Below are 26,527 nucleotides of genomic sequence, written 5' to 3' on the forward strand. Positions count from 1 at the left end.
CTGTGTAAGATTTTCATCATTCAAAGTTAAAGTTGTTTTACAAAAATTGTTATAATATAAAAAAATGTTTAAAAACTTGGACTTGTAAAGCACCCAAGTCTCTCAATGTTTGTCATGGGAAATATTACTTTTTTAATGTTTTATTTCCATAACACTAAAATCCTATCTGGCTGTACTAAAGGGGGAGCAAACGCTCAGGCACTACCATTTAAGGCTGACTCAAAGCACTAAAGTGTCTGAAATTATATGTGAGATCTAGAATCTTACCCTTTCCATGAATAATGATTGAGCTTTGCAGAAGGAAAATCTGACTCATAGGTTTCATATATTTATTTACGAGATGGTACAGAATCTTAACAATTAGGGCTCAGAGCATAAATGTGTGTGGTTGATGAGCTTCTCAAATCACTGATACAAATATATTAATCCTTTTTTTTCCAAATATATTAATACTCTTCATCCTTGGTTACATCCTTTCCTCCCAACTTCATCATAACTCAACAAATAGAGTTCTAAATAACAATGGCCTCAGGGTAGGTATCATGGGCTGAATCTTTTTCTATTTCAGAACATGTAACAGAGAAGATAATAAATCCCCTGTATTTACAAGTGTTATTTTAAAGGAGAAAACACCTCCCTCAGTTTTGATTTTTTAATTGTCAAAAATCAATATTTCAGTGATTTTCCAAGATTGTGCCTCCATGTTTGTGCAAGATTTTATAGTATTTTAAAGCATGTGCTTCATAACTCACTATTTGCTCATGTGGGCTTCATAGGTGTATTATATTCATGCCTAAGCTATGATTTGAACATTTGGCCTATTGTTTTAATTATCAAATATTTTCAAAAGTAAGGATTTGTTTTGGAAAAGAAATACATCTTTGGGGAAAGATCTATAATGCCTAATTTTCTTCTAAAAAGACACTTGAAGAGAACACGATCTCCCTGAGGAAAAAAAAGCAAGAGAAATGCAAATTAAATCTTTAACATATTTTAAAAAGCCTTATTCTCTTTTATGCCAAATTTAATTTCCTATATTTAATGAATCTGTGTTTAGGCAATACTTTGTTTAGCTAGTTTCTTCTATTTTCATTAGCCTACTTTTATGAGAGAATTCTGACATTTTAAGTCTTGCTCTAACCAAATTATTTTCATCTTTGCTCCTCTTAGTTCTAGGAGTTGGCTGTTAAAGAATCAGGTGGTTGAGGATGAGAACATGGCAACATTACTCATGATGAGGACATGAAACATAGCAAGCAATTACAGAGCGATTAACTTCCCATCAGTTTTGGGGAGAGTACAGGAAACAGATTTGCAGGATTTACAGAGAAACACCAGGCAAACATAATTTGACTAGCAATGGCTGATGGAGATTTATGAGAGGGAGGATTTGCATAAGCAACTCAGTGGAGGGATTTTGAGGACCACATAGCTGGCAAACATAACGAAATGCATTCTCTCTCTGGGGACTCAAATATTCCCATGCAGTACCAGGGCCTAAGACACTGATTAAAATACTGATTTGTGTTATAAGAAAAACCTTAAAAAAAACAAAAACAAAAACTATAGTCATCAGATATGAACTCTGGCTCTAACTTTCAAATAGTGTTTTTCATAATAATGAATCTTACCATGTAGTTATTTTTTGCTAGGGTGCAGGACTAAAGTCACGCTACTGACATTTCTCTAAAGATACTTCATTCTGTCAGCTAATACATATTCATGAGCACCACATATTGTGCTAGATGCTGAAGTAACAGTGGTGTGCAAAATCACGTAGAGCTTCTCCCCTCTTATAGCTCAAGGTAGAATGGAGGACATAGGCATTAATCACATAAGAACTCAAATACACATTATTTTAGAACGGAGATAAGTAAAACAAATGGTGTGTCTACGTGAGTAAGTGATAGGGGACGTCACTAAGATAAATGCAAGTGAGGCAGATTTCCAAATTTTCACATACTTATTTTGAAGTTGAAAATTCTCAAATCAGTTATTCCTCATTTGTTCTTTCTCTTCCATTTTCTAAAATTCAGAGAATTTCTGGTATAATTTTTAATCTTGTGCCCTTTCCTCAGTGAGATCATTCCTTTCCAAAGACAAGAAGCACATTCTAAGATAGTTGATGTTATTGGCATAGCTTCCTCATTTTAAGGTGGGCATGTGATGATTTTGTCTGTGCAGTCTCCATTTATCTTTCATCTTATGACAGGGTCCTGACTTTGCCTTGGGGAGTTATGCCTGCCAATGGCGGTGGAAATGTCAATGGAGGTCGTTATTGTCTACTGGCCAAAAGGTCAGTTTTTCCATATCCTTCCAACAAAGTTCTCTTTTGTTGGTAGTCAAAGTCACTCTCTGTCTTGTGCAGCCCAATATTTCTATTGGATAAATCATGTTTAATGAAGCAAAGTATTAAATGTATCCCATGGCAATGAGGGTATGTTAACTGATTGGAGTTTTTATAATCATATTCTGACTGACTAGGTAGCAGCTGATTCTGAACTGAGTGGATTTTATTTTGAGGAGCTACATTGTTAGAACATACTCAGAAATACATATGATGAATGCAAATGTTATATAACCAAAAAACATCTTGCAATGTTTTACATAGGTTCATGAAAGCTACTCTGAGTACTAAAGCTCACGGATGCCACAAAGAAGAGGGAAAGAAATTAAAAATTTGGATGCTGAAATCTGGGGCTCTTCCTATCTAGAAACATTACTTGCAAATCCATCTGCATCCAGATAGTCATTCTAAGTTGAAACTGTCACCTAGGCCCAGCCAAAAATCACCACAGCAATGATGGTCTGGTGGTTCCGAGAGAAGTACCACATTAGAGCTGCCAATCAAGAGCTCACCTATCTGTCAGGGCTCAGTTTGATTTTCTATGCATGATACCTTCTTGTTCACAGACTTAAGTATACCTTTCAGCTTTTTCAGTTGGGGACGCTTCCATTGACCTGGAAGCCAGCGTCATAGTATATGTGCTGCCGAAGCGAGCACAGCCAGCGTCATAGTAAATACTGGAGAGTTTCCAATCTGGCAATGTTTTGGGATAAAAACATAGCTGTGGTTTTAGTTTTCACAAATAATAAGGATTTCCCTTTATCTATTTACTTGTCTGAATATTTATTTGCAGCACTCATGCCTTTGATGGTCTTAACCACCTAATTAGAAGTTTTTGTGCTTAAAAATCTTACCCATTTTAATGGCTCTTTTTGGATTTTACTCACCTTAGGGTTTTATCTGTTTACCTTTTTCTTTTGTGACTGAAACATCCTGTGTCCCAAAGAAATCGACTTGTGAAAAACTCAATTTTTTAAAACCTTTGAAGATGATAAAGCTGTTAACTCATGTAGATTTTCTTTTTAAATAAACAAAGATATTCTAATTGACACTATATATAAAATTCAGGTTGCTTGAGTTTTAACTCCTGTCAAATAACAAAGGCATCTTTTGCAATAAAGAGAAATGCTTGGTAATGTTCCCTTCCACTCAGGTTATTATGACATCATTGTTTGAAACTGCGTATGAACCCCCAACCTGAGAGGACCAGCAACTTAACTGCACAGAAATATCTCCCGAAATAGCTTATTTCATACTCTTATCTGTCATTTTCTCTATTTATAACTCCAGGGAGGCTGTCTTTTTCTTTTAATTGTTGATACGAGAGAAAAAGTGATCGGTTGTATCGTACTTTCATGAAATTTCAGATATTTGAGAAAAAATCAGGCTGTGAACCACCTGTACATGTTTTGAGCACCTACTCTCTCTCAGGCACTCTTCTAGATTAAATACGTGGGACATGTCAAATCTAACAGCTCTGGGTCTGGACAAACTTGGATTTAGATCTCGATTCCACCACTTTCAAACTGTGTGGTCAGAGGCACAAAATGTAATCTCCCTGTAGTTCCAGTTTTAGCCGTCAGAGTAACCTTACAGGGTTGTTCTGAAGATTTAAAAAGGGATACACATCACTTATCACTGGAGGACACAGGTAAGAGCCACTTAAGAAATGGTAGGCATTATTATCTTTCTCAATCTTCACAATAACCCAGGGAGGTAGGAGTCATTATCTCACTTTGCTGATTAGAAGACTGAAGCTCAGGAGGCTAAAGTAAAGCTCCCAAGCTCCCATCAGTGGTGAGACAGTTGGAACGCACTCTGAATCCAAAGTCAATTCTCTTTGCATGCTGCTATCTTAGATACATCCCATATTCACGGAGCACCCTCCTTTAGATTACTCAAGCTTGTGATTATGCCCTATTCAGATGGAAGAGCGGGTGAAAGAAACGGGTGGATTAAATGCCTTCTGTCGCAAGCCCATAAACTGGATATCGATCACCCTGCAACTATCTCATAGTACTGCAATTATCTTTTGAAGGGCTGGTCTCCATATCTTGACTCTGAACACCTTGTGGACGGTGACTTTGTATCCCTGACACCTAACACAGTGTTTGATATTTAGCAGGTGCTCAATAAATGTGCATGGGATAAATGAAATCAATGAGATGGCATATGTATATAGGCCAGGGAAGGTGCCTACAACATGGAAGGCTATCATAAATCTTGTCTTCTCTCCTTCTATTTAAGGGGTCTCCCACCTGACGAGGAGACTTCTTTTATTGGCCCCAGACAGGATCCCTGCCTCCTATTTCTGATCCTATTGTGCTCTCTTATTTTCCATATAAGTTGCCTATAAAGGGCCTGCAGATGGGTTTGAAACAAACTGCTTGGAAGTTTTCTAAATTCAGAAGTGTGAATCACAGAGTTGGGATTTAAGTCTTAACTACAGATAAGGTAGACATTACTATATGTAGACTTTTAGAAACAGAGAAATTGTTAGAAAAAGTTGGAAAATACCCCAACTATAAATTTTAGATTATGGGGCCTGGAAATCATGTTGATAGAATTTAGAAACCACTTTGCCTAAATTACCTTTTCTAGCCTTAGGAATACAGACACCTATGCTCTCATTGTTCATATTTACTAGTATAAACTTAGTTATTTTTCTTCTTTTTTGCATTGCATAGGAGTCCTCAATCCAGAGTGGGCTGCTGAATACTAGTTTGAAGTGAATGAAAACTAATGTTAAGGAAGCAACACACAGTGCAGGAATTAATCTTGACTCCTGAAGCTGTACTGTAAAAAGGGAATGATTTATGTACCTTTCCTTGGCCAGAGTCCCAGAGTATCCCTAAGACAGAACCTGGAGCCCCATGGACTGCCTGATATTACTAGTGTCTAGTTATGTTTCAAGCATGTTTCTATTTGAATAAATATATATACACAGGACTTAGACAAAGGATCTAAAAAAACCTGAATAAGGTATGTATTATTTTTTATTTTGTCACTGTCACCCAAGGATATACTTGGGCTGCAAATATCTGCAATAGTTTAACTTAGCCTTATATAGAAAAGATGGATGTAGCATAGGACTGGATTCCTCAAATGTTTCCTCTCAAAGTGTGCTGATTGCCTAATAGAGTGCACTTACTGCAGGGGATGGGGGACAAAGCAGAGAGGGGCCTATTATGAGTAAGACATTTCTTTGAAATTGTATGCTTTATATTTAGAAAGTAATATAAATTTTATCTTCTATGCCATAGCTTAGCTGTGTTCATAACAATATAAAATTAATATAAAATATTTTATCTTACTTATATTCCCCCAAATCTACTGAAAATTCAAGTCCCCACAAAAAATGGGCATGATTATCCTGGATTTATGCCTTCTTGTGCTCTCTGCTCACCATCACCTCTCCTCAGTTTGAAAAGCATGGGTTTACTGGATGTGTGGGGTTCATTAGGAACTTCAAAAGAACATTCTAAGGTGTTTTTAAGAGGTTACATGGTTCCATGGAAGAATGTGACAAGGTTTATTTCTATGTTTTTTGAAGAGAAGATAAAAATAAATACCTCTCTGCCTGTATATTTTTAACATGGAATGGATAATACTGTCTATTGCAGTTTGAGATGTTTGTAACTGCACTCCTAAGAATTCCCTGAGATTTCAAGACAGATAGTTTAAACTACCTGCCTGATATTTCTGATTTAACATCCTATTAGGCACCTTAATCCCCAAAGTATTAAAATGCAACTTGGCCTAACTAGATGTCTGCTTGATTTTCCTAGATCTGTCAAAGATACTACTAGAAATCCAGCTCAGACCTGTATGATCCCCTTTCTTCTGCTCCCCTATGTTCAGTTAAGGACCAAACTCCATAGATCTTGACTGTGCCATGTCCCTTCATTCCTTTCCTTTACGACCACTTCATTTTTCTTTCCTGGACTAGTCACTTCCAAATTTGTATTTCAACTTCCTCATTCACCCTACTCCAATCTTTCCTTCCTATTACTGCTCCAGTCATCTTTCTAAATTCCAGATAAGAGCAAATTATTCCTCACTAAAAAACAGAACACAATAGAATAGAACGTTTTAGCAGCTTTTAGTAACAAATTAGGTAAAAATTCCTCCCTTGGGGTACGGACTCTTTACTATATGGTTTCTAAATTACTTCCTCTTTTTATCTACAGATATCACGTTCCAGTGAATTTTCATTTGCTTGAGCATGCCACACCTCAGCCAACCTCCATACCTTTTCCTCTTCCTGGAATTTCTACCTGCCATTCATCTCCTTGAGTCCATAGCATGTAAATATCTTTGAAGTCCAGTGTGGCTCTCTTTGAGGTGTTACCTCCCTAGTCCATTTTCTATATTGGTCTTTTCCCCAACTTAGATATACTGTTTGATAAGTTTTTCTTAAAGCAAACTGGACTAATTTCAATTTTAAATCATTCTTTACATAATAATTTATCGAATGCCTACTATCGTGAAAATGAATGAAGGAATCCTCATTCAAAATGGAAGAATCCATGAAGGGAGAGCTCTCATGCACTTCCACTCATCACAGTTTGCATAACCAGCAGGAAAAAGATTTTCCCTCAGCCTCCCAACAGCAAGCTGCCTCCACCTGCAGTCAATGAGAAACTGCCGCCACTTCAAAATCTCTTTTGGCCTCCAGTGAACTTTTGTTCAAAACAACCCCTTGTAACTTCCTCCTTTCCTCTATAAAAGGATGCTGTCCCACTTTGTTATCTGGACTTGCTTCCTGTTTGCCATAGTTTGCATGTGCCAAATTGCAATTCCTCTGCTATTCCCAAATAAACTCATTTGCTGCTCAGTAATATTTGCTGTTTGATTTTTAAGGTTGACATTATATGGTGTCAGAAATGGGACCTGAAGGCGATGAACCCGGATAACGAACAACTCCAGGCCACTGTGTATGGTAGCCACTTCAGCCTCTTGCTCTCTCTGTGAGTCGTCTTTTTCCTTTTGGCATGGTAAGCCCCTTGTCAGAGTCAAGTTTCCTCATTTTGGTTGAGCTCTCTGACTTTATTCTTGAAGGCATCAGCCTTTTGGTGACTACTCATTTGTTTGCTGAACCTCTGGTTTTAAAGTATGGGATTCACTATCCTCTCAATTCTTTACTGAGGGTTCTCCTTCTGGGACCCTGGCCAGTTTTTGTGTCCAAAACTATGGCCCTTCTTCGTGCATGTTCTTAGCCAAATGGACCAACTTAACCAAATATAATTTAGAATTCCTATGCCACTGTGGAAAACTTCTGACCTCCCAAACTTGTTTTTCTCAGAACCAAATTAGAAGACCACAGCTGTAAAATTAAACAGACTAAATAGGATGCCTATTTTAGTTGGTACCTGGAGTCTTCCAAATGTATCCAAGACTCTAAAATCACCTCTTTGCAAAATAAGGTTTCTAAATTAACCATGACACACAAACAATTCACAGTAGACAAAAGGGGTTCTGAGGCTACTTTTTCCCTTCCCTCTCCTCTTTTGTCTCCAGTACCAACTTCCTCTTTCCCTTCTGCACCACCCCCACTTCCTCATCTAGCAAACTATGGACTGTAATTAAATAATTTATTAAACCCAGAGAAGATCCTCAAAAGTTTTTATAAATGGATTACCTCCTGAGATTAGTGAATTAAAAAAAAAACAAAACAAAAACCGTGACGTGTCTTCTGGGGTCTCTTTTTGCATCTGTGTGTTTACGACTGTCTAACATTATAGATACGGAATTTTTCTACTTCTGGGTGGTATTGCCAAAGTTAATTTATGAAAGAAGCCCTATTTAATTGGCTTGAAAATGAAGCACTTATAAATTAAGTTCTCAGAAATATAACATACACTAACCCAAATATTTTTCAGGTTCACATGATTTGGGAAAATATTTGATATAAAAGCTAGTTTAAGGTTGTTGGTTCAATTAAAATGTGTGTCTTTAAAGTTCTCAGCATTAAACATAAAACTTTTGTTCTAGTGAGGTTTATTAAAGTGCAGTAAGTTCATGTTATTTCTTTTACAAAATCTGTGAGCAAGAAAATAGCTTAGGCTGACGGCTAGTTGTCTAATGTCTCATTACGTTTTGGTAGGTAATCTAAACATAATTGTTAAGAATAAGTAAGTTAAAATAAATGAAAGTAAGATAAAAAGTTTTTAGGTAAACTTTTTCGTTTCCCTAATACATTTTGGTAACCTTAAAGTTCTGCTAAGTTAAAATAAATGATGGATATTCATTGAATATCTACATCATTTCTAAATAAGGTAGAAAATGGACACCTTAATTACTGAACATAGGTTTATCCATTTCTGGCTTCTTTTTACAGAGAGACAAAAGATATTTGGGTCTATTAACGAACATGTTTTGTACCACATTGAAAAACTGTACTAGAAATTACGAAATGTATTCATGAATTGCCAGCCTAAAAAAAATGCTAATCTAAAAGACAGTTCATAATTGCTTGCTTAGTTTTCACTAAAAATTAAGACTTCTAAGGGTTAAGAATTCTAATTAAGGTTTCTAAGTGGTAACAATTCTAATTAACATATGTAATTAAAGCTAGTAGACATAATAAGGGAAACAACTCTATACAAGGAAAGTAGGGTATGTTTTTTGGTTAGAAAAGGTATGAGAAAAAAAAAGTATGAGGTATGGAGATACATTTCTGTTGAGGGAAACAGAAAGGACAGACTAAGATGGACATAGAAAGCTGTAGAAGGTCTGTGAAAAAGGAATCTTGGGAAAAATTTTTATGTATGATCAAGCTAGATAAAATTTGTTATAAGGGTTTAAAAAATAACCTTTAATATTAATAGTATATTTATGTAAAATTAAACCTTAATTTTTCTTTTACCTGCTAAAAGGACAAATTTTTCTCGGACTTTTGATAAGAGATTGTAAAAAGTTCTTTATCTTTTAAAGTAATCTGGCTTAAAAAAAAGGATTCTATGTTTTGTTAAAATTTTCTGTATTTGCTGTCTTTATCAGGTCTTTGATTATGTAAGTTTTAACTGGAACTCTCTGTATTTCCCTTTTAACATCTTCCATTTTTACCATAGTTAAATGGATGACTGTTATTTCATCAATCCTATTTGACCAAGTGTTTTAAAACTTTTTGATATTTTTGATAAATTTCTCCAAATCCAATTCTAAATAGTCTTTTTGACCTTGAACTAACTTTGGGTTTTCCAAGAAGTCTCTAAAACATCTCAATAGATTTGTTCTTTCTCCTTACAAAAAGAGAGAGATTAAGCCCTTTAGGGTTACTTGGTATGTTAAATTACATGAGAAGCATTTTCCAGTAAGTGATGATAAACCATCTCAGGTTATGTTATGCAGGTGAATGTTATTAATATAAATATTTTAAGAATTATATGAAATTCCTGGATATCTGATATGTCTTGGTATAATGTTATTGGCCATAATTCCAGTTATTATCTTAAAATATATGGAAAACCAAATTTTCTTGTCAACTCCATTATAATGAACTTGCATCAGATCTTTAATAATGGGCATTTTAAGTCTTTTGTCATTTACAGGGAGTTATAGTTTTACTCTGATGCTTTTAGAAAAGTGTACCTACAGAAGTGATTTGTCTTCAAAGAGATTCATGGGAAGAGCTCAGAAAAAGTGCAGGTTTCTGGTAACTTTGAGATCATAAATTGAACTGGGTAAAAATTTCCAGAACTAATGTAAAAACAGATTCAAGTGGAATAAGAATAACATGGTATTGAATGAATGGAGGAAGACGATTATCATTTTTATGACTTCTAGTTTTCAAACACTACTGGTCCTTTAATGTTTTGCTTGCTACATTAAAAGGAGCCCTTTTACTCTTTTCTTTAAAACTATCTATGAAATACAGCAATTTAGTAAAATATAACTTTGTAAACAAAGATGAAATATTTACTTTTTCTCCCTACCTGATCCCTCCAGAATTTTGAAACTCTTGAGTACTTTTTCACATGGCAATATATTTAGTTATTTACATAAATACAATGAGAATCTGTTCTCCTTGTAATAACAGTTGGAAATATTGGCTACTTTACCAAGGCTCTGGATTATTTTGAGAGAGATGTGCATAAACTCAGATTTCACAGGGCAGTTTTTAAGGAACTAAGGCTACTTTATGGAGCCAATAAAGCTCCTCAAAAAAATCGACTTGGCACCTTGCTTACAAGGTTCTAGCAAAGCAGTCTTAAAAAGAGCTTATATGGTCAATCACTGTTCTTGCTAAACTTGTGTAAATAGTCAGGCCAAGTTTAATGCATACAAATTAGTTTTACTGTGATTATCTTTAGTAAATATCAGGGGAAGTATAGAGAGAAAAATTATGTTTGCACATTTGTCTATATTAGATTCTAATCCTGTTATTAAACTGTACTAGATCCTGAATTCTTCTGGTTTTCTCAAATATCTGCCTACCACTCTCCAAACTAATGTTTCCAATTTTTTCCCATGCTTCTGATTTGGAACAAAGACTGCCCTTGAACCTCCTTGAAAGGAACTATATATACCAGGTCCTCCTCATTACCCAAATGACAGCCCGACTTCAGGGGTTTGAATCTTGGACATACATCCCACAGCTAAAGATGGCTGCACCTGGCATCTGGTCTTGTACAAACCCTGGAGATTTTCAATCAAATGGAAGAGAAGTAGCAGACATCAAGGCAGACTGCTTCCACTCAAGACACCACATCAAGACTTCATACTTTAAACATAAAAGTCTGTCTTTTTCCCCTTCTTTCTTTTACCTTGGCATGGGCCTGGGAAAAATAAAGCCATCACCTGTATCTCGTAGGCTGTTGCTAGGGGGATAAACTCCGGAATTTACAACCTTTTTTTTTTTTTTTTTTCTTGCTAAGAGAAAACCTGATTCCTGACATCTGATCTATTTAGCTGGTTACTTTCAGGTTTGGGCTTCTCATGTAGGACCTTATACAAACTAGATTTATTTGAGAGAGAGAGAGAGAGAATACAAGCGTGAGGATGGAGAGGGACAAGCAGACTCCACACTGAGCATAGAGCCTTATGTGGGGCTCGATCTCAGGACCCTGAGATCATGACCTGAGCCAAGCCAAAATCAAGAGTGGGACGTTTAACCAACTGAGCCACCCAGGTGCCCCCACAAACTAGATTTATTATTCTGCTTCTCTTTGTGTATTGTTATAATCATTTAAAAATGTTGTGCCTGTTGCCTGTTAAACCTTTACAGAAACAATCTATCCAATAGGGTGATGCTGGCTCAACATTTCAAGATGATCTCTAATGCTTACAGCCTTGATAAGATATAGTCTTTAAGTGGGAAATGCCTGAGAGTTCTCCTTTCTATCCCTTGTTACTCAAATGTGGCCTTAAATGGTTTCCATTAATCATGCTCTTTCCTTCCACAGTGGGACATGACAACCAGGAAGGGTCCCTCCTGGCACCAAGAGACAAAAATCACTAAATATAGAAAACCTGACTCTTGATCGGCAATGCTTTCAAGGAGTGTTTAAAACAGTACCTCCTAACTTCCTATTTTCCTTTCCAGGCTTGCATGTCCTGAATTGCAATTCCCAAATAAACTCATTTGCTGCTTGATAACCTTTGTTTTTTTAATTTGTTCAATTTTTGAGGTTGATACCATATACTAGATCTCTGCTTGGAGCTGAGAATGCAAATCCAGTAAGGAGTTTGGTCACAGAATATAGGGATATCACTATAGTATTTTCCGTATACTTCCCTGAAAGTAAGAATTGATGTTACATCATTTTGACTAGTCAACACTTTGCTCTATTTATTCCTAAAAACGCAGTATTTTCTTGGAGATTGGCAACATGAAAGGACTCTTCCCCAGGTATAACATTTACTGGCCAATGTTTTATGGATGTATGAGTTGAGAGAATATTGTTATTGTGTACAGACTTTGGGGAGTGTATATGGCCTAAAGGGAAGATAGATATCTTCAGGAGCCCAGGAAACAAATTTGCTTGTCAGTGGCAAAATGCCTACATTGGCCACTGTGTGTTAAAGCTTATGGCGTGGGAATTCGGGGACTAGCAAGTAGTTTGATATAAACAAAATTTATCCAGCCTGATTTAAAGCAGAGGGAGGCAACTCTGGCTCTTCGTCAAGGACCATCCACAAAGTACAAATATATCGTATTAAAATTTATCAGCATTTAAAGCTGGCAGTAATTTTTCTGAACACCATCTATGAGGTCTCTGCCACATACCTACAGTGGCACACAGACTAAGGGGAGTGGTACTAAAAAGTTTGTAAAGAAAATGTAGTATATCAAAGTGTCCCCCCGGCTCCCAATTTTACACTTCTAGCAATCATGCGGTAACCATTGTAATTAAAGAGCTAACTACCCAGGGTTGTGTTGCAACGTCTCCCATTACCAGTAAATGTTTTGATAATACCGTGGTTAGATGTTGGGATACTAAGCAGCAGGAAAAAAGCATCTGCTTAAGGAATCTGCTACCTGTTGCCACAGAAAATATATGAAAAAGGAATAGTTTTTCTAATGCTCCAACTGACCCAATATGGTAAGAGTTCTTTACAGAGCTTCTGATTACATAGCTTTGGTTGGTTGCATTGAGGCCTAATTTTAGATCTAGGTTTTTACTATATTTTGTCACTGATGCCTCATGGATTAATTCCCACCTCCTTTCCTTTGTACTGACACAACTTACTGCTTTCAGGACAAAAAATATATACACAATGATCCTCTATTTTGGATGACCTAAAGAATAGAAAAAAAAAAAATCTGTCCCTTAAAAGGCAGTAAAAAGTAAAAAAATGAAGATTGCTGAGTGTTTTTTCTTTGTACCCTAAAACTTAGGATAGAATGAAGTTTTTATCCCATGCCAAGTTGCTACAACTGAGATGCATCAGTAGGAAATTTTGCCACATAATCATTGAGGTCAGATTCTTTATTATTACTTTGTTTCTTGTAGTGTGAAATTTTACTAAAAAAGGCCAATTCTCTTTAGGGTAAAACCAGAGCTTGTTTACCAATGCAGTAAATAGGAACAGTTAAGTCTCACTTTTGATACCTGATGTATACGGCTGAGCTACAACATTCATCTACATAAAATGATTGATTTAGAAGTTTCCATACTCTAAAAGGTTTCCATAATTTTAGGAATATCAACTAAGATTATCAAGTTCTATGTAAGCATCAAAACAGTACAAATATGCTAGAGAAATTTATAACATATTATATCCAATTATGTCAGCAGGCTATGAATCATATCCAATTATCAAGATGCATAAGTGCCTTTTATGTGACACTCAAACATCATTAATTTTGTGCTTAGCATAAGCTGCTCAAATGGTATGATTTCAGTGATTTCTAGCATCGATATTACAACATCAATATAAACTCAATGCAAATTGGAAAATGAACATCTTCATCTTGTTTATATCTGTGAAAAGGCATTTACTGAACACAGGAACACATTGAACAACACTTGCTATTGGAAAAAAGAATCTGGAATGTATCACAGAGAACCTTAATAATAGGAATCAGTACACAAGGCAATTCCAGAGAAAGCCTACCTAACCAGCCAAAGCATTCTCAGAGGCTCTGTTTTCAGGTAGTTACTGAAGTAAAACCAATATAATTGTTACAAATATGAAACGAAGAGACAGACATTCTTACCTCATAACAAACTGAACTGATCAAATTCAGTCCTCACCATAAATTGCTCATTTGTCTTAGTATTTATAAAATGGATTCCTTGTTTGGAGAATCTCAGTTTAGCATACATCTAAGTCAATTAGAAGTTAAAAATTTTTTTCTACAAGTAGTTTTACAGTATGGATTCTAATTAAAAATGTTTGACTTCTCATTTAATTTTTAAAAAGTAGAGCTCCTACATACTGCAGAGTAACATGTTTAAGTAATTATATGTCAATCTTGAATTCAAGCAATTAAAATTATTTTAAAAATCCAGAGAAACTTACCTCAAAGTCAAGGTCTGAATATCGTGATTTTCTTCTCTGTTAGATTTTTTTAAAAAGAAGAAAAACCAATATAAAGTTATGTTTAGTCATTCAAATAAAATGAAAATTATTATTTTCAATAAAATGTCCTGCATCTTTGTATTACAAGTATTTTCTTCACAGAATATGTTGAAATTTTTATGATTTCAAACTCTTTCATCCATATTATTTCATTCTTACTTTGAAGAAGAATATAAAAATACAGACTATTTCTCATCTTGACCTCTTAACTAATTTTTCAGTAAGAATTTTTTAATATAAATTCACACAAAAATTTCAATCTTTAAGGAGATTTTAGGTCTATTATAGCAAAGCTATATTTTTTTACTTTAGAGACACAAAGGATTAAAAGCCATATACTAAAAAATCATCTAGTCATCTCAAGACTTCCCACCAGCCTATCTCCCGGCTTCATTTCTACTAAAATCTCTCTGGCCTTCTGTCTGAGTCCTAAAGTTCTGTATGTCTCAACCACAGACTTTTTTTGGTATTTAATAATTCTCCATGATAGGAAAGTCCTAATTGCTAGTTCTTAGAAACATAAGTATCTATTCTAATTCAGTAAAAAAAAAAAAAAAAAAAAAAAAAAAAATAGTCCACACCCCCGAGAAACATAAATGTAGATGTCAGTATCTCAATGTTCCTCTATGGCTCCAACTCTGTTAAACAGCTCCTGATTCTAGTTATATATCAATATGTATTAGTAAAATGATTAGGTGATAAGCCTGATAAAATCAGGAAATATTACTTAAATGAAATTAATGTGACTCTATGAATATTAGTGTAGGATAGGTACACTTAGCATGTGCTCAGAGGGATTTGATATAGAAGGAGATATCTGGTAAATGTAGAAAGGGTCCTCCAAATTTTTAGAGAACAAAAGCAAGTTTCCAATATGAGGGGTTTTTTTTTTTTAATTTGGATTTTTTTTGAGGAAGTGGGGGTGAAACAAAAAATAAATATTAAAAACAAGTAATATTTAGGCAGTTGAATATCATGTAAACCTTTCCTTTCTCTTCTGCTATCCCATTACCTATCCCAATACCTACCTTAAGTTCAAAAACGTATCAGGGAATCCTACCCATGATAGTTGATTCTTGTAACCGCTAAATAGTAGAGACACACAGGCACTAATGTAGTTTATTGAAAAACCTGCCTACGTTTTTGCTGCTAGAGTTACACTGTCACTGCAGAACCAGAGCCTCCCTATGAACCAACTCCCCAAAGCATGCTTCACTAGACAGAAGGGGATATACTAAAAGATTTTGTTAAAAAAAAGTCTAAAAGTTTTGAAATTATTTGATTTTGGTGGAGCTGGATTACAGAATCCAGTCTTCAAGTATGATCAAGGAGAACACTGAGAAGGAGACTGCTTTATTAAATGGCAATAGCATGTTGATGTCATTTTGGTCCTTGTCTCTGGCATCACCGTAGCCTAGCCCCGGTGACATCCTGGAAGGAGAAACGTGTGCAGGAAGGCATTTAACGCAGGCCTCCTTTGCCATCTCCCGCCACTATTGTTATCTAACTGCGATGTATAAAAATCAGGCTCCCATGTGGCGCATCACACTTTGCTGCAATATGCCATACTGAACGTCAGTGCTTCCATTCTCTTCTTGAATGCTTTGCCTTCTTGGCACTGTGACTTCAGCAGGATATTTTTGTAAGTATACGTTAAGCAAAATTCTTTCCTTAATACAGCAAAATGCAAGCCTGGGAACAGTTTTAAGAAGTTACTATAGAACATTAATCATGAGCTTTGCGTTCCATTTGAAAATTAAATAGTGAGATCTTATGAAAAATGTTCAGCTAGCCAGCAAGTAAGAGACCCTTCTGCTGCAAGCATTGAGGGGTTCATTGTTGCCAAAGGTCGTAACAACCATACGTTGCTCTGTTTCTGAATGCAAAGCTGTGTAACCTAAGAACTGGAAATGCTGACGGACACATATCACTAAAGGCTCCATATTTTAGGAACAAGAACAAAAGATGGGACCTAGAAGAACACCAGAAAGAGATTTCGCTTCTGATGGGTGATGTCACCTATGCACCTATATTGATATAAAATATGAAAAAGAAAACAGATATACTCCTATAGATTTCTCGCTCTTCTATTGAATTCTATGAAAATTAAATTCTAACATAGAAAGTTATAGCATAACTAGCAGCCTTGAAGGATTAGATGAAGAAGTAAACAAATGAAGCACACAGATTTCAATCTAAAGAGCTTAAAGATGATGGTGGTGGGGATAAGCAGTGAAGACTTAAAAATTAGAGAATGGGAAAAATGTGGCAGATTTTCGGAGCCCATGAGAGGTTAAAATTTGTGTTCTATAATTCATATCCCCACAATACTGACCAAGTGTACCAACCTTTCATAGTTTATAAAGTGCTTTCACATTTGAACATGCTACCTGCCCTGTGGGATGGTCAGGAAAGTATCATTTTTTTATATCCATTCTATGAATTAGGAACACTCCGGACCAGTGTAGTTAAAATGACTTGTTCGCTTAACCTGGGTAGTAAGCAAATGAGCTGGGATTCACACTCAGGTCTTCTGACTCCAAACCCTGTGTTTTATCCACTATCTCCCACTACTAGCTCAGGGGTAAAAGTGGTAATACTTTGTAGTCAAGATGCCTGTGATATTTTATTGATTGTTACTGGAACTCAGCAAGAATAACAATGCAGGACCCAGTCAATCCAAGGCTGAAAGCAGTGGGACAGAGATGCTTTCTAGCCATAAAGTAAGTTCAAGCAGATTAACTTTTATTTGTCAATTTTATTTTAAAAGAGAAAAAAAGCATCAGCATGATACTTCTCTGAGAGAAAATCTAATGGCAATGTAAAAGAATTTGTGTTGACTACAGTAACTTAAAAACCATTTGAACATGGGATACTTTATGAGCAATGATACAGTAACACATAGTAGCTGACCTCCACCTCCATGATGTGTCCCCCATTGCAAAATCCTAGTTTATCTTAATGAGGTATCTGGCACTGGGAAATTGTGGTGTAATGCAAGAACCAGAGTGTTCAATTCTGTTATCCTTGGTATACATGCAGTATGTTGGAAAGTCTTTCAAAGCACTCAAGTTTGTGGAAACTGTGACTGACTTACATGTTTATTCAAATGTCCCTCTGAGTTTGCTGGGAAGTTATTGAAAGGTATAAAGGTGGTTAGAAAAAGTGGTTATGTGTTTAAAAAATGAGAATCTATTAAAAAAAGTGATCAAGGGGCGCCTGGGTGGCTCAGTCATTAAGCGTCTGCCTTCAGCTCAGGTCATGATCCCAGGGTCCTGGGATCGAGCCCCGCATCGGGCTCCCTGCTCAGCGGGAAGCCTGCTTCTCCCTCACCCACTCCCCCTTCTTGTGTTCCCTCTCTCGCTGTCTCTATCAAATAAATAAATAAAATCTTTAAAAAAAAAAAGTGATCAAGACATAACAATTTTTCTGATTGACAACGGAAGAACTGCTACATATAAATTTAAAATAAGCCAGGGTGGTGTTAAAATATTTTATGAAGATCTAAATCCCTCTGTCTATATATATCCCCAACTTCTCAAATAATTTGATACAAAGCATCCTTTTTGTCACAGTAGGTGATAAAAAAAAATCTCTTCTTCTATGTGGTTTCCTTTTCCTAATTTTCCACTTAGAACTCATCCTAACTTGTATTCTATCCTCAACACTCCATTAATATTCTTCTTGTCAAGGTCTCTGATGAGCTGCATCTGGTCAATTTCCAAGGTCAACTTTCTGTCCTTAGCTTGCTGGACTCTCAGAAGCTTTTGAAATTTAATCATTTCCCCCAACAAAACACATGATCTTAGCTTTTCCTCTCTTCTCCCCTCCTGTTTGCTGTAGCTCATTCTCAAGTGTCCTTTTGCTGGCTCTTCCTTATCTCATTGTCTTCTAAGTGTTGAGGTCCTGAATTCTCTTTTTTTTTCATCTTCTCTCCTGGATGATAGCATTCATTCCATGGTGGTAAATACTATTTAAGTTCCAAACACTTTTTTCTTCTTCATGTCTTTCCCATCACAGAAAATGTCAGATATCTAGTTGGTCAGGTCAGAGACTTTCCCCCATCTCTCACCCTGCACATCAAATCCACCAGCAAGTGGTATCTATTTCATCTCTGAAATCTCTCTTGATCCACCTACTCTTCTCCATCTTCACTGTCACCTCTATAGTCAAAAGCATTCTCCTGTCCTGTGTGGATAACTTCAGTAGCTCCCTAACTGTCTTCCAACTTTCTGCTCTATCCCCACTCCTAATAATACTGGATCCTAATCCTTTCCCCCAAACCACTGAAGGGATGGATGGACGGATGGATGGATGGAGAAATGATCATGACAATCTTTCACTTAACAGTCCTTGTTTGCTTCAATTGTTTTACAAGGCTCTCTAAAATCTGTTTTTTTCTTCCTATGCCAACGACATCTTAAGGAGCTCACCCACTGTTTCACAGGACTTCTAATCCTGTGAAAATATTCCAAACTCTTTCCTATCTCTGTATTATAGTTTCTGTTGCCTGAAACATCTCCTCAACCTCCAGAGAGATCCTCATAAGCCATGTTCCTTCTTAACTTCACCCCATATAGCACTTTAGGAGGCTTAGATCACCTTATCAAGTCTCTCCCTCACATTCCATGGTCCTTACCCAGCTTAGTACACTCTTTTAATTATTCATTTGTTACCAGTTATTTCTCTCTTCCATAGGGTTTATTCACCACAGGGATAGGATCCACATCTGTCTTGATCACTTTTATATCCCTAGCATCTACCAAATGGCCTGGCACAATAATTCACAAAATTATTGATGAATAAGGAGGTACACTATGGCAGCTAAACAAGTCCAAAATAACGTGACTTGTTTCTTGTTTTTGTTTTGTTGTTGTTTTTCTTATTCTTTGGGAGAATATGGATAAGCAGGCAGACTAAATACACAAAGAAAACATTATGAATGGATTAGTTGACAGTGAAAAGGATCAAGACAATTGAGGGGAATGCAGGCTTATCACTAATGGAAGGAAAAACAATTCAGGATGATTTAAGAGTAAGAAAATGTACAAGAGTATGAGGCTACACAGAGGAATACTTAGGAAGTATATGCATCGAGGCATCTTTCCATATCTAAATCCTCTAGAACAATGAATAGTTTCTCAGAGGGAATAATTCATTATTTGTGTCACTTCAAATTAAACTGGACCAGACACTAGAAAATTCACTGCAAGGGATAAATTACAGTGACTAATAAATGGCAATATGACTGCCATTAAAAGTTTTATTATGGAGTGAGCAATGACCATACTCAAGGAGAAAGCTTTGATACCAAATCCATTCAAAATATCTGTGAAAATAAAACCTGAGGATAATTAATTTTGAAAAATGACTTTTATTTCAGCTAATTTTGTTTGCATGCCTGCATAAAAGACAAAACTCCCTAATCTAGGAGCAAAAACAAAGCACTAAAGAAGGGCAAGCCTTCCTTTCATCACAGCTATGTGAGAACAAAATGTAAAAAAGAAAAAGTGGCTTCTGGACAAAGGTCAGTTCTGTAATGGTTTCTGTTAGTGACCGTCTCCCAGCGCCCAAGTGAGGCCATAATATTTTGTCTAAAGCCTGAAATATTGATTTAATACAGCATTCAAGCTTCTTCACAGAAATTCAAGATATAATGGTAATGAAATAGTAACACAACCTTACATCTGAAGTGCTTCTTTCAATTTTCAAAGGGTTTTCACATACATTATCTAATTTGCTCCTCACAAGAGCTTTATGGGAGGCAACTGCAATGTGACATGATAGCTAACCTGTTTTACCTTTAAAAACCATTATGGTGAGAGCTCTATAACTCATGACCAGAAAACTGGAGTATAAAAATGTAGCCTAGAATGGTGTCCCCTTCTACCCGTTTCTAAATTGAGGGAGACTTATCTGACAATGTTTTCAGATACATAGTTAAGTTTATACCGAAATGGTCAGAAAAGCTGGAGTAGCAAAACTTTCTGCTCCTGATAAATCATTTTGTAACCTATCTAATCTGATTAGCCATTAAGGGTTTCTTCATGAATAAGAAAAATTAAAACACAATTTGTCAGGAGAAGGAGAGGAACCACTTAATGTATTTACATCTGAGCAAAGTGTTTCATAAGAATTCTAGTGATAGTGGAGCTGAGAAGCCACATACAGGATCACGAGGTAACCCAGAGATTAGCAGAAGTGACTATCCCCCAGGCTGGACAAAGGGAGATGGCATTGTGACATAAGCCCAGGGGCTGAGACACCTGGCCAAAGCCAGAAGCGTTAAGAAACTGCAGCTAAAGAGACCACAAGATAGTGTCCAAAGGAGAACGAACAGGGGAGAAATATCCTGGGATTCTGCCCACCTCCAATCTCTCCCCAGTGCCTCCTAGTGGCCAATCTCTCCCAGTCAGAAGCACAGGAACCTGCATCAGCCTTCAGTGACACAGGGAAAAGGGTGCAGAATGGACCATGTACCAAACAGGCCCAGGGCATGCATACAAACTGGGAAGATTTTTGAGTGAGGAAATGTTTATTATTTAAATCTAACAAGCTACAAGCTGTGGAATAAATACCAGTGTTCCAAAGATTCAAAGCAAATACTGACCTATCTTACAATGATATAGCTAGAATTTTTCAAAAAAATAAATAGGACCACAATCCAAAATTTAAACTATGTTTCATAGTCCTCAAAACGGCTTAAGGACTATGATACCTTAATATGTTCCCCACCTGCTCCACAGCACCTAGTAGTTACTTGCTTTTTATACACACCAAATATCAACACATTTTTTTTCATTAATTGAAGGTGAATGACTTAAGTGCTGATAACAGTTTTTCTTTTTTTTTAAATTGTTTTAAAAACATTTATTTATTTACTTTAGTGGGGGACAGAAGGAGAGGGAGAGAGAATCTCAAGCAGACACCCTGCTGAGCGCGGAGCCCAATGTGGTGCTCGATCTTATAACCTGGGCCCAAATCAAGAGTCAGATGATTAACTGACTGAGCCACCCAGACACCCCTGACAGTTTTATTCTTCTTAACCTTAAAGCATTTAGACGACCTTGAGGGCTGGAGCCATTGTGAGGATTTCTATCATATTAAAATTCCAATTATCCCATAGTTGTGGAAACTAAATCTTTCAGAAACTACAATTTCAGAATTGCTCATCAAGCCCATCCTGCGAATGGATACAGTTGGGAAGATGGAAGATAACAATTAAAAAAAAAAAGGAAGGTAATATTGGGCAGGGAGAAAATCTGGATAAGCTTTTATGCCAAGAAACTTCATGCATTCATCAAACTTTTTTACACTCAATAATTGGGGGGTAGCTAAACAAACTCCTCTGAAGGCTAGAGCCTTTTCTAATGGCACTGCATTTCAGGGCTGGGGAGCCTCCCTCCTTCTTTATTGCCTCCTGCTTATTTGAATAAATAATTCTACACACTCACCCACGCTGGCTTTTGTTTTCTTTCCCTTAAGTCTTGTTTCTCCTTGCCTTCTCTTTTCCTTATGCAAACCACATTCTGTGCTACAACTGGTAGCTTTTATCTTCTTCTCTTTCTCCCCCCAACCTCACTTGGCAATTTGTGAATACCCACTCCTCTGGAGGAAACTTCCTGAATTCACATGAACATCAAGAACGTTATTCTTGAAAGGATCCTGATGCACCTGGCCGTCCTCTGCTGCTGCAGTCTGCAGGGCTGGGTGTTCCTGTGGCTGTGATCTTCCTTCTTGCTCAGAGGGGGAGACAACTCAAACCGTTCTGTGGCTTGGGCCTCACGTCATCCACATATTCACCCACTTGCGTCTTTACATTGTCTTCTAAAAGACTCCGGGCACCTCCTGGCTACCGTTGATCCCCTCATTATGTAGATACTCCAGTCATCTTTTGGTTTTTTCCTCTAATGTCAGGATATCATCTTCCTCACTGGTTGGCCCTGCAGATACAGTCTAGCAGAGCTGATAACTCAACTTGACAATGCATCACTCTGCTCATAAGGAAAGCCGTACCACTGACTTTATCTTCATTAGTCACAGACCTATGTCCAAAATCTGTTAGCTGTGTATACCTATACTTTATCCTTGTCCTGTCTTTATTCACGGTAAGACCGTATGTCTGTCAAGGGTTAAAACGAACTTTAAAATTGTTCTCCTGCTAATGTCCAGACACATTACAGTCTCTTTTAGACAGCATAAAATTGATCAGGACAGAAAGATTCTTTTCCTAGATGTGCTATGTACTTGCTCTGTAACCTTGAATAAATGACTTTACTTCAAGGATTATAACGACTTATCCATTGCACAGAGGTGTTGTGAAGATTAATTAATTCATGTTTTTAAGGTGATTTGAGGATCTGCTAATGAAAGATGCTATATAAATGCTAATTTTTATTATTCATTCCCACATCTATATATTCTCTTTCAGCTGTCTCCTAAAATGGTCACCATAAGCAATTACTATTAAATTCTTTTAAAGAATGAAAACGAGGAACTGAATTTTCATTCTGAATCCTGAATTTTCTTTCCTTTTCAAGATGTAAGCCTTGTGATCTCTAAGTCATTTAAATGCAGATCTTTTGGCTGAATCACAGTTATATATGATGCTTATACTTAATAATAAGGATATGGAGATTTGGAAAAATTACAAACTGAACAGAGCAACACTTGGAAATTTAGTCTCTTGTTCAAGCACACACAACCTGTATAATATCAAACCCCCGAGAGGTTTTTAGGCTTTTAGATGTAAAGCATTTTTATAATAAAGCAAGATATTTTAATGCAATTCCATTCCAGCCCCTTTAGCACATTTTAAAGAGCTGTTCTATAGAGAGGACTCATATGGTCATTATGATTTTCAAGTAGTACATCAGAATTATGATTACTTAGGATGTTATATTATTAAATGCACACTCACTGAAAATCCTTTTGAAACTTTTGTGATTTTGCATAAATATTATGTAGCTTGTGCTTATGTGGTCATACTATAGGTGACCTGCTAGTCTCTGGGATACACAAGTTAGAAACAGAGAAACAGTAGCTCGTCTGCTAATTCAGAAGGACAGAACACATTTGTCCAGTGGTAGTGGGAGCTCCTGCCTCTACAAGTAACTTGGCCTCACTGCCCCTATGCTTTTGGTTCTGAGGGATAATTCTTCTCAGAAAATCTACTCTGTTAAGACTGATCTAGAACCTAGGGATTTATTCTAGATCCCATCCACATCACCACTTTTCCCATCTAGAAGCTCCCTGATCCAGTTGGGAAAAAATCTCAAAATCACACCACTCATCAAGTTGCTCTGGCCTTACAGGATCTCTTTTCCTGTTAACCTAGTAGAAGGAATGGCTTTGTGGGGAGAAGGGAGGGACAACTGCTTCTGTGCACTTTTGAACACAAGAACATAAGATGATCAGCAGTATTTCTGATGGAAAGGGTAAGCAACCAGTTATAGTGTCTTTCTCTAAGTAGTGTCTTATGAAATGACCTATCATATTAAAACAACTGGCCATACATGCAAAAGAGTGCATGTATTGCACTGTATACTAAACATACATAATATATCAGCAGTAGGTTTATAGCAAAATTTCAAGGTACAAGATATAAAAGTCACAGACAAAACAGTAACATGATGTATGTTGATAAAAAAAAAAGACACATTCCTTAGGTCTTACTTGATTAATTATAATATGAATGATATTGATAACGGTTGACTACTCTGTATTTCATTTTATGAGTAGAAAAGAAGCTGAGGGGAATTTGTTTTTATAGAAAAGCCATGTGGTCGGACCTCGGAGTCTTGACTCTTAATCTGATTAATGTGCATCCCTCCTGAGAGCTCACAATTTAAGACAAAAAATTTTAGTGGTCATCATTCTACAAGAGCTGACAGCAAAACACTTACTCTGAAAGATATCGATCTAACATAAAAATAGAGTTTATAATCAGTGTAATGGAAGACTCCACAGAAACATTCCAATTTTGGTATTTTTAATGGATGCCCTCACACAGAAAATCCAGATTTTGGTTGAAGTTTGTAATGCCATCCAGGAACTACTTTGACCACCAAAAGGATCTCTGGTAACCTGAGAAACATCAAGAGGATCTTCTATTTTTTCCTTTATGAGTGCTGTACTTGATTCCCATTATGAAAGAATTACGATTGATATCCTTTTAAATATAGAGGACTCCCTTTTCAAAACATGGTCTTGAGAAAGAGCATTCTGATGTACTACTGGAAAAAAAAAAAAGTATGTCTAGAATCTTAATACCAACGTGCCAAAAATTTGTGTATGATACATAACTGCAAAAGGTAATGTGAGTCTTCTCCTTCAATCCAGTGTCGTATGAATCAATTTCTCAAATATCAAATATCTCAAATATCAAGGGAAGGTTTATTCTATTGCTTACCTCTAATGAACTCATTGATATCGTTGACCCAGTTTCACTCCTTGATAGTCCTGCATTATCATCCAACTCAGAGGCCATGAAATTCTTCACAGCTGTGCGAGGCTCAAAGGGCAAATTCTGCATATGTTCCTGGGGTGCAAGGTGTTGATCTAAGTTCATACTAAACTGGTCCATTACAGGGGGATTCATGTTGAATTCGGGATTCACTTTGTAGTGCAATAACCTTTCATGTGGCAAGGTTTCCATACCAATATTCATTTTGCTTTCTTCTTTCATTGATGGCTGGGTATTTACAGAACTTCTGGGCATCACGATATAGTCACTTTCCATCATTCTTTCTTGAGGATGGACCATGTCCATATCAGCTCCTCTCAAATTGTCATCTGTACATAAGTACACAGTTCTTCGCAATTCACTGTTCTCTTTTTTCAAACACTGATTGCCCAGCTCATTCATACTCATGGGCATGTGCATACCCGTAGGTTGCTGGATAATGACTTTGGAAATGACGTTTCCAGGGAGTGTGGAATAGCTTAGCCCTTCAGGGTTTGTTCCCTTTTCTTCTTCGTCATCATTTAGAGAAATCCTAGAGAGCGTTCCTGTTATTGTTGCTGCTCGGCAAGGACCGATATCCTTATGAAGAACTGTAAATTAGGATATAAAAATTCACAGAAGAAAGTTAATGCATTTTTATTTTTTCATTACTGCATTCTGCTCTCTCTCTATGAAACAATTTCCTTAATCAAATTAAAAAAATAATATTTAAAAAATTATGTATCTATTGTTTGTAGATGGTCCAGATTACTCAATCACTCTTTATTGATTCTGATATGCTTTCATAGATCTCAGGTAGTCCCTAGCTAAAACACATCTGAAAGTTGATTAATGAACTTTCAAAAATCTCCATACCTTACTCTTAAACAACTCTGCATAGCTTTTCAGGGGAAAGACAGATACCAGAGAAGTTTCTCCCTTAGTCTGTTGCAAAGAGTTTTATGAAATCATGGATATAGTCACATGAATTTGACTTTTTCTCAAAGGCTTTTCCCCTAAAGAATTCTACAAGTTCTCTTCATTAAAATACTTCTTGAAAGAGGTAATCAAGGAGAATTTCATCGTACTGCATTAGAAATTCCTTCAAAATTATGCATGTTGAAAATTAATGAACATTTATCTATGAAGTCCATATGGTCAAGGTACATATAGGGTTCAAAAGTATTTATCATCTTCAGTTCCATGTGGGGGAAAAAAGAATTTTTTTACAAGATCAATCCATATGCTTGAATGCCCCTGAGGTGGGGCGGGGGGGGGGGGGTGTTAAAGTTGCCACTGACTTGAAGCAGGAAAAAACCATATGAGCCTCTGAAAACTCAGTTTAATTTTAAGCCTGAAAAATAATGACTTAGAAAAATTAAAAATGCATGAGGACTTGTAGTAAGAGAGGGGAAAAAATGAAAACATAAACCAAACAAAAACAAACCAACAAAAGAATTCAGAATTTTTAATTAAAATGTAGTCTAGCATTTTTCTTCTGTCTCTATGTAAGAAGAAAGTCGTATCTTATGGGTAATAGTTGCAGAATGACTTGAGGCATGCTTAGTTGTAAAAAGATGTCAGTTTTGAGGTAGGAAAGAATGAAATTCTGAAAAAATATTCTTGGTAAGTTTGGTATTGAAAACACACAGAAGAGCACTGTGTGTAGGTTGGTTCAACGTGCCCACTTGCTGCTGCTCTACCCA

General features: G+C 36.4%; 1 protein-coding gene across 4 annotated transcripts in view; it reads right to left on the reverse strand.

The window, feature by feature from the left end:
- ADGRB3 (adhesion G protein-coupled receptor B3) overlaps nt 1-26,527 on the reverse strand; it is a 708,772-nt gene that overhangs the window by 10,557 nt on the left and 671,688 nt on the right. For all 4 annotated transcript variants that reach the window (XM_032409546.1, XM_032409548.1, XM_032409550.1 and 1 more), the window contains 2 exons: nt 24,789-25,432; nt 14,318-14,353 (listed from right to left, as the gene is read on the reverse strand). In XM_032409546.1, coding sequence (XP_032265437.1) covers nt 14,318-14,353; nt 24,789-25,432 — 680 coding nt within the window. The remainder of the gene's footprint in view (nt 1-14,317; nt 14,354-24,788; nt 25,433-26,527) is intronic.

Source organism: Phoca vitulina, unplaced genomic scaffold, assembly GCF_004348235.1.
Source record: "Phoca vitulina isolate PV1807 unplaced genomic scaffold, GSC_HSeal_1.0 scaffold11, whole genome shotgun sequence".
In the NCBI taxonomy this organism is placed as follows: Eukaryota; Metazoa; Chordata; class Mammalia; order Carnivora; family Phocidae; genus Phoca; species Phoca vitulina.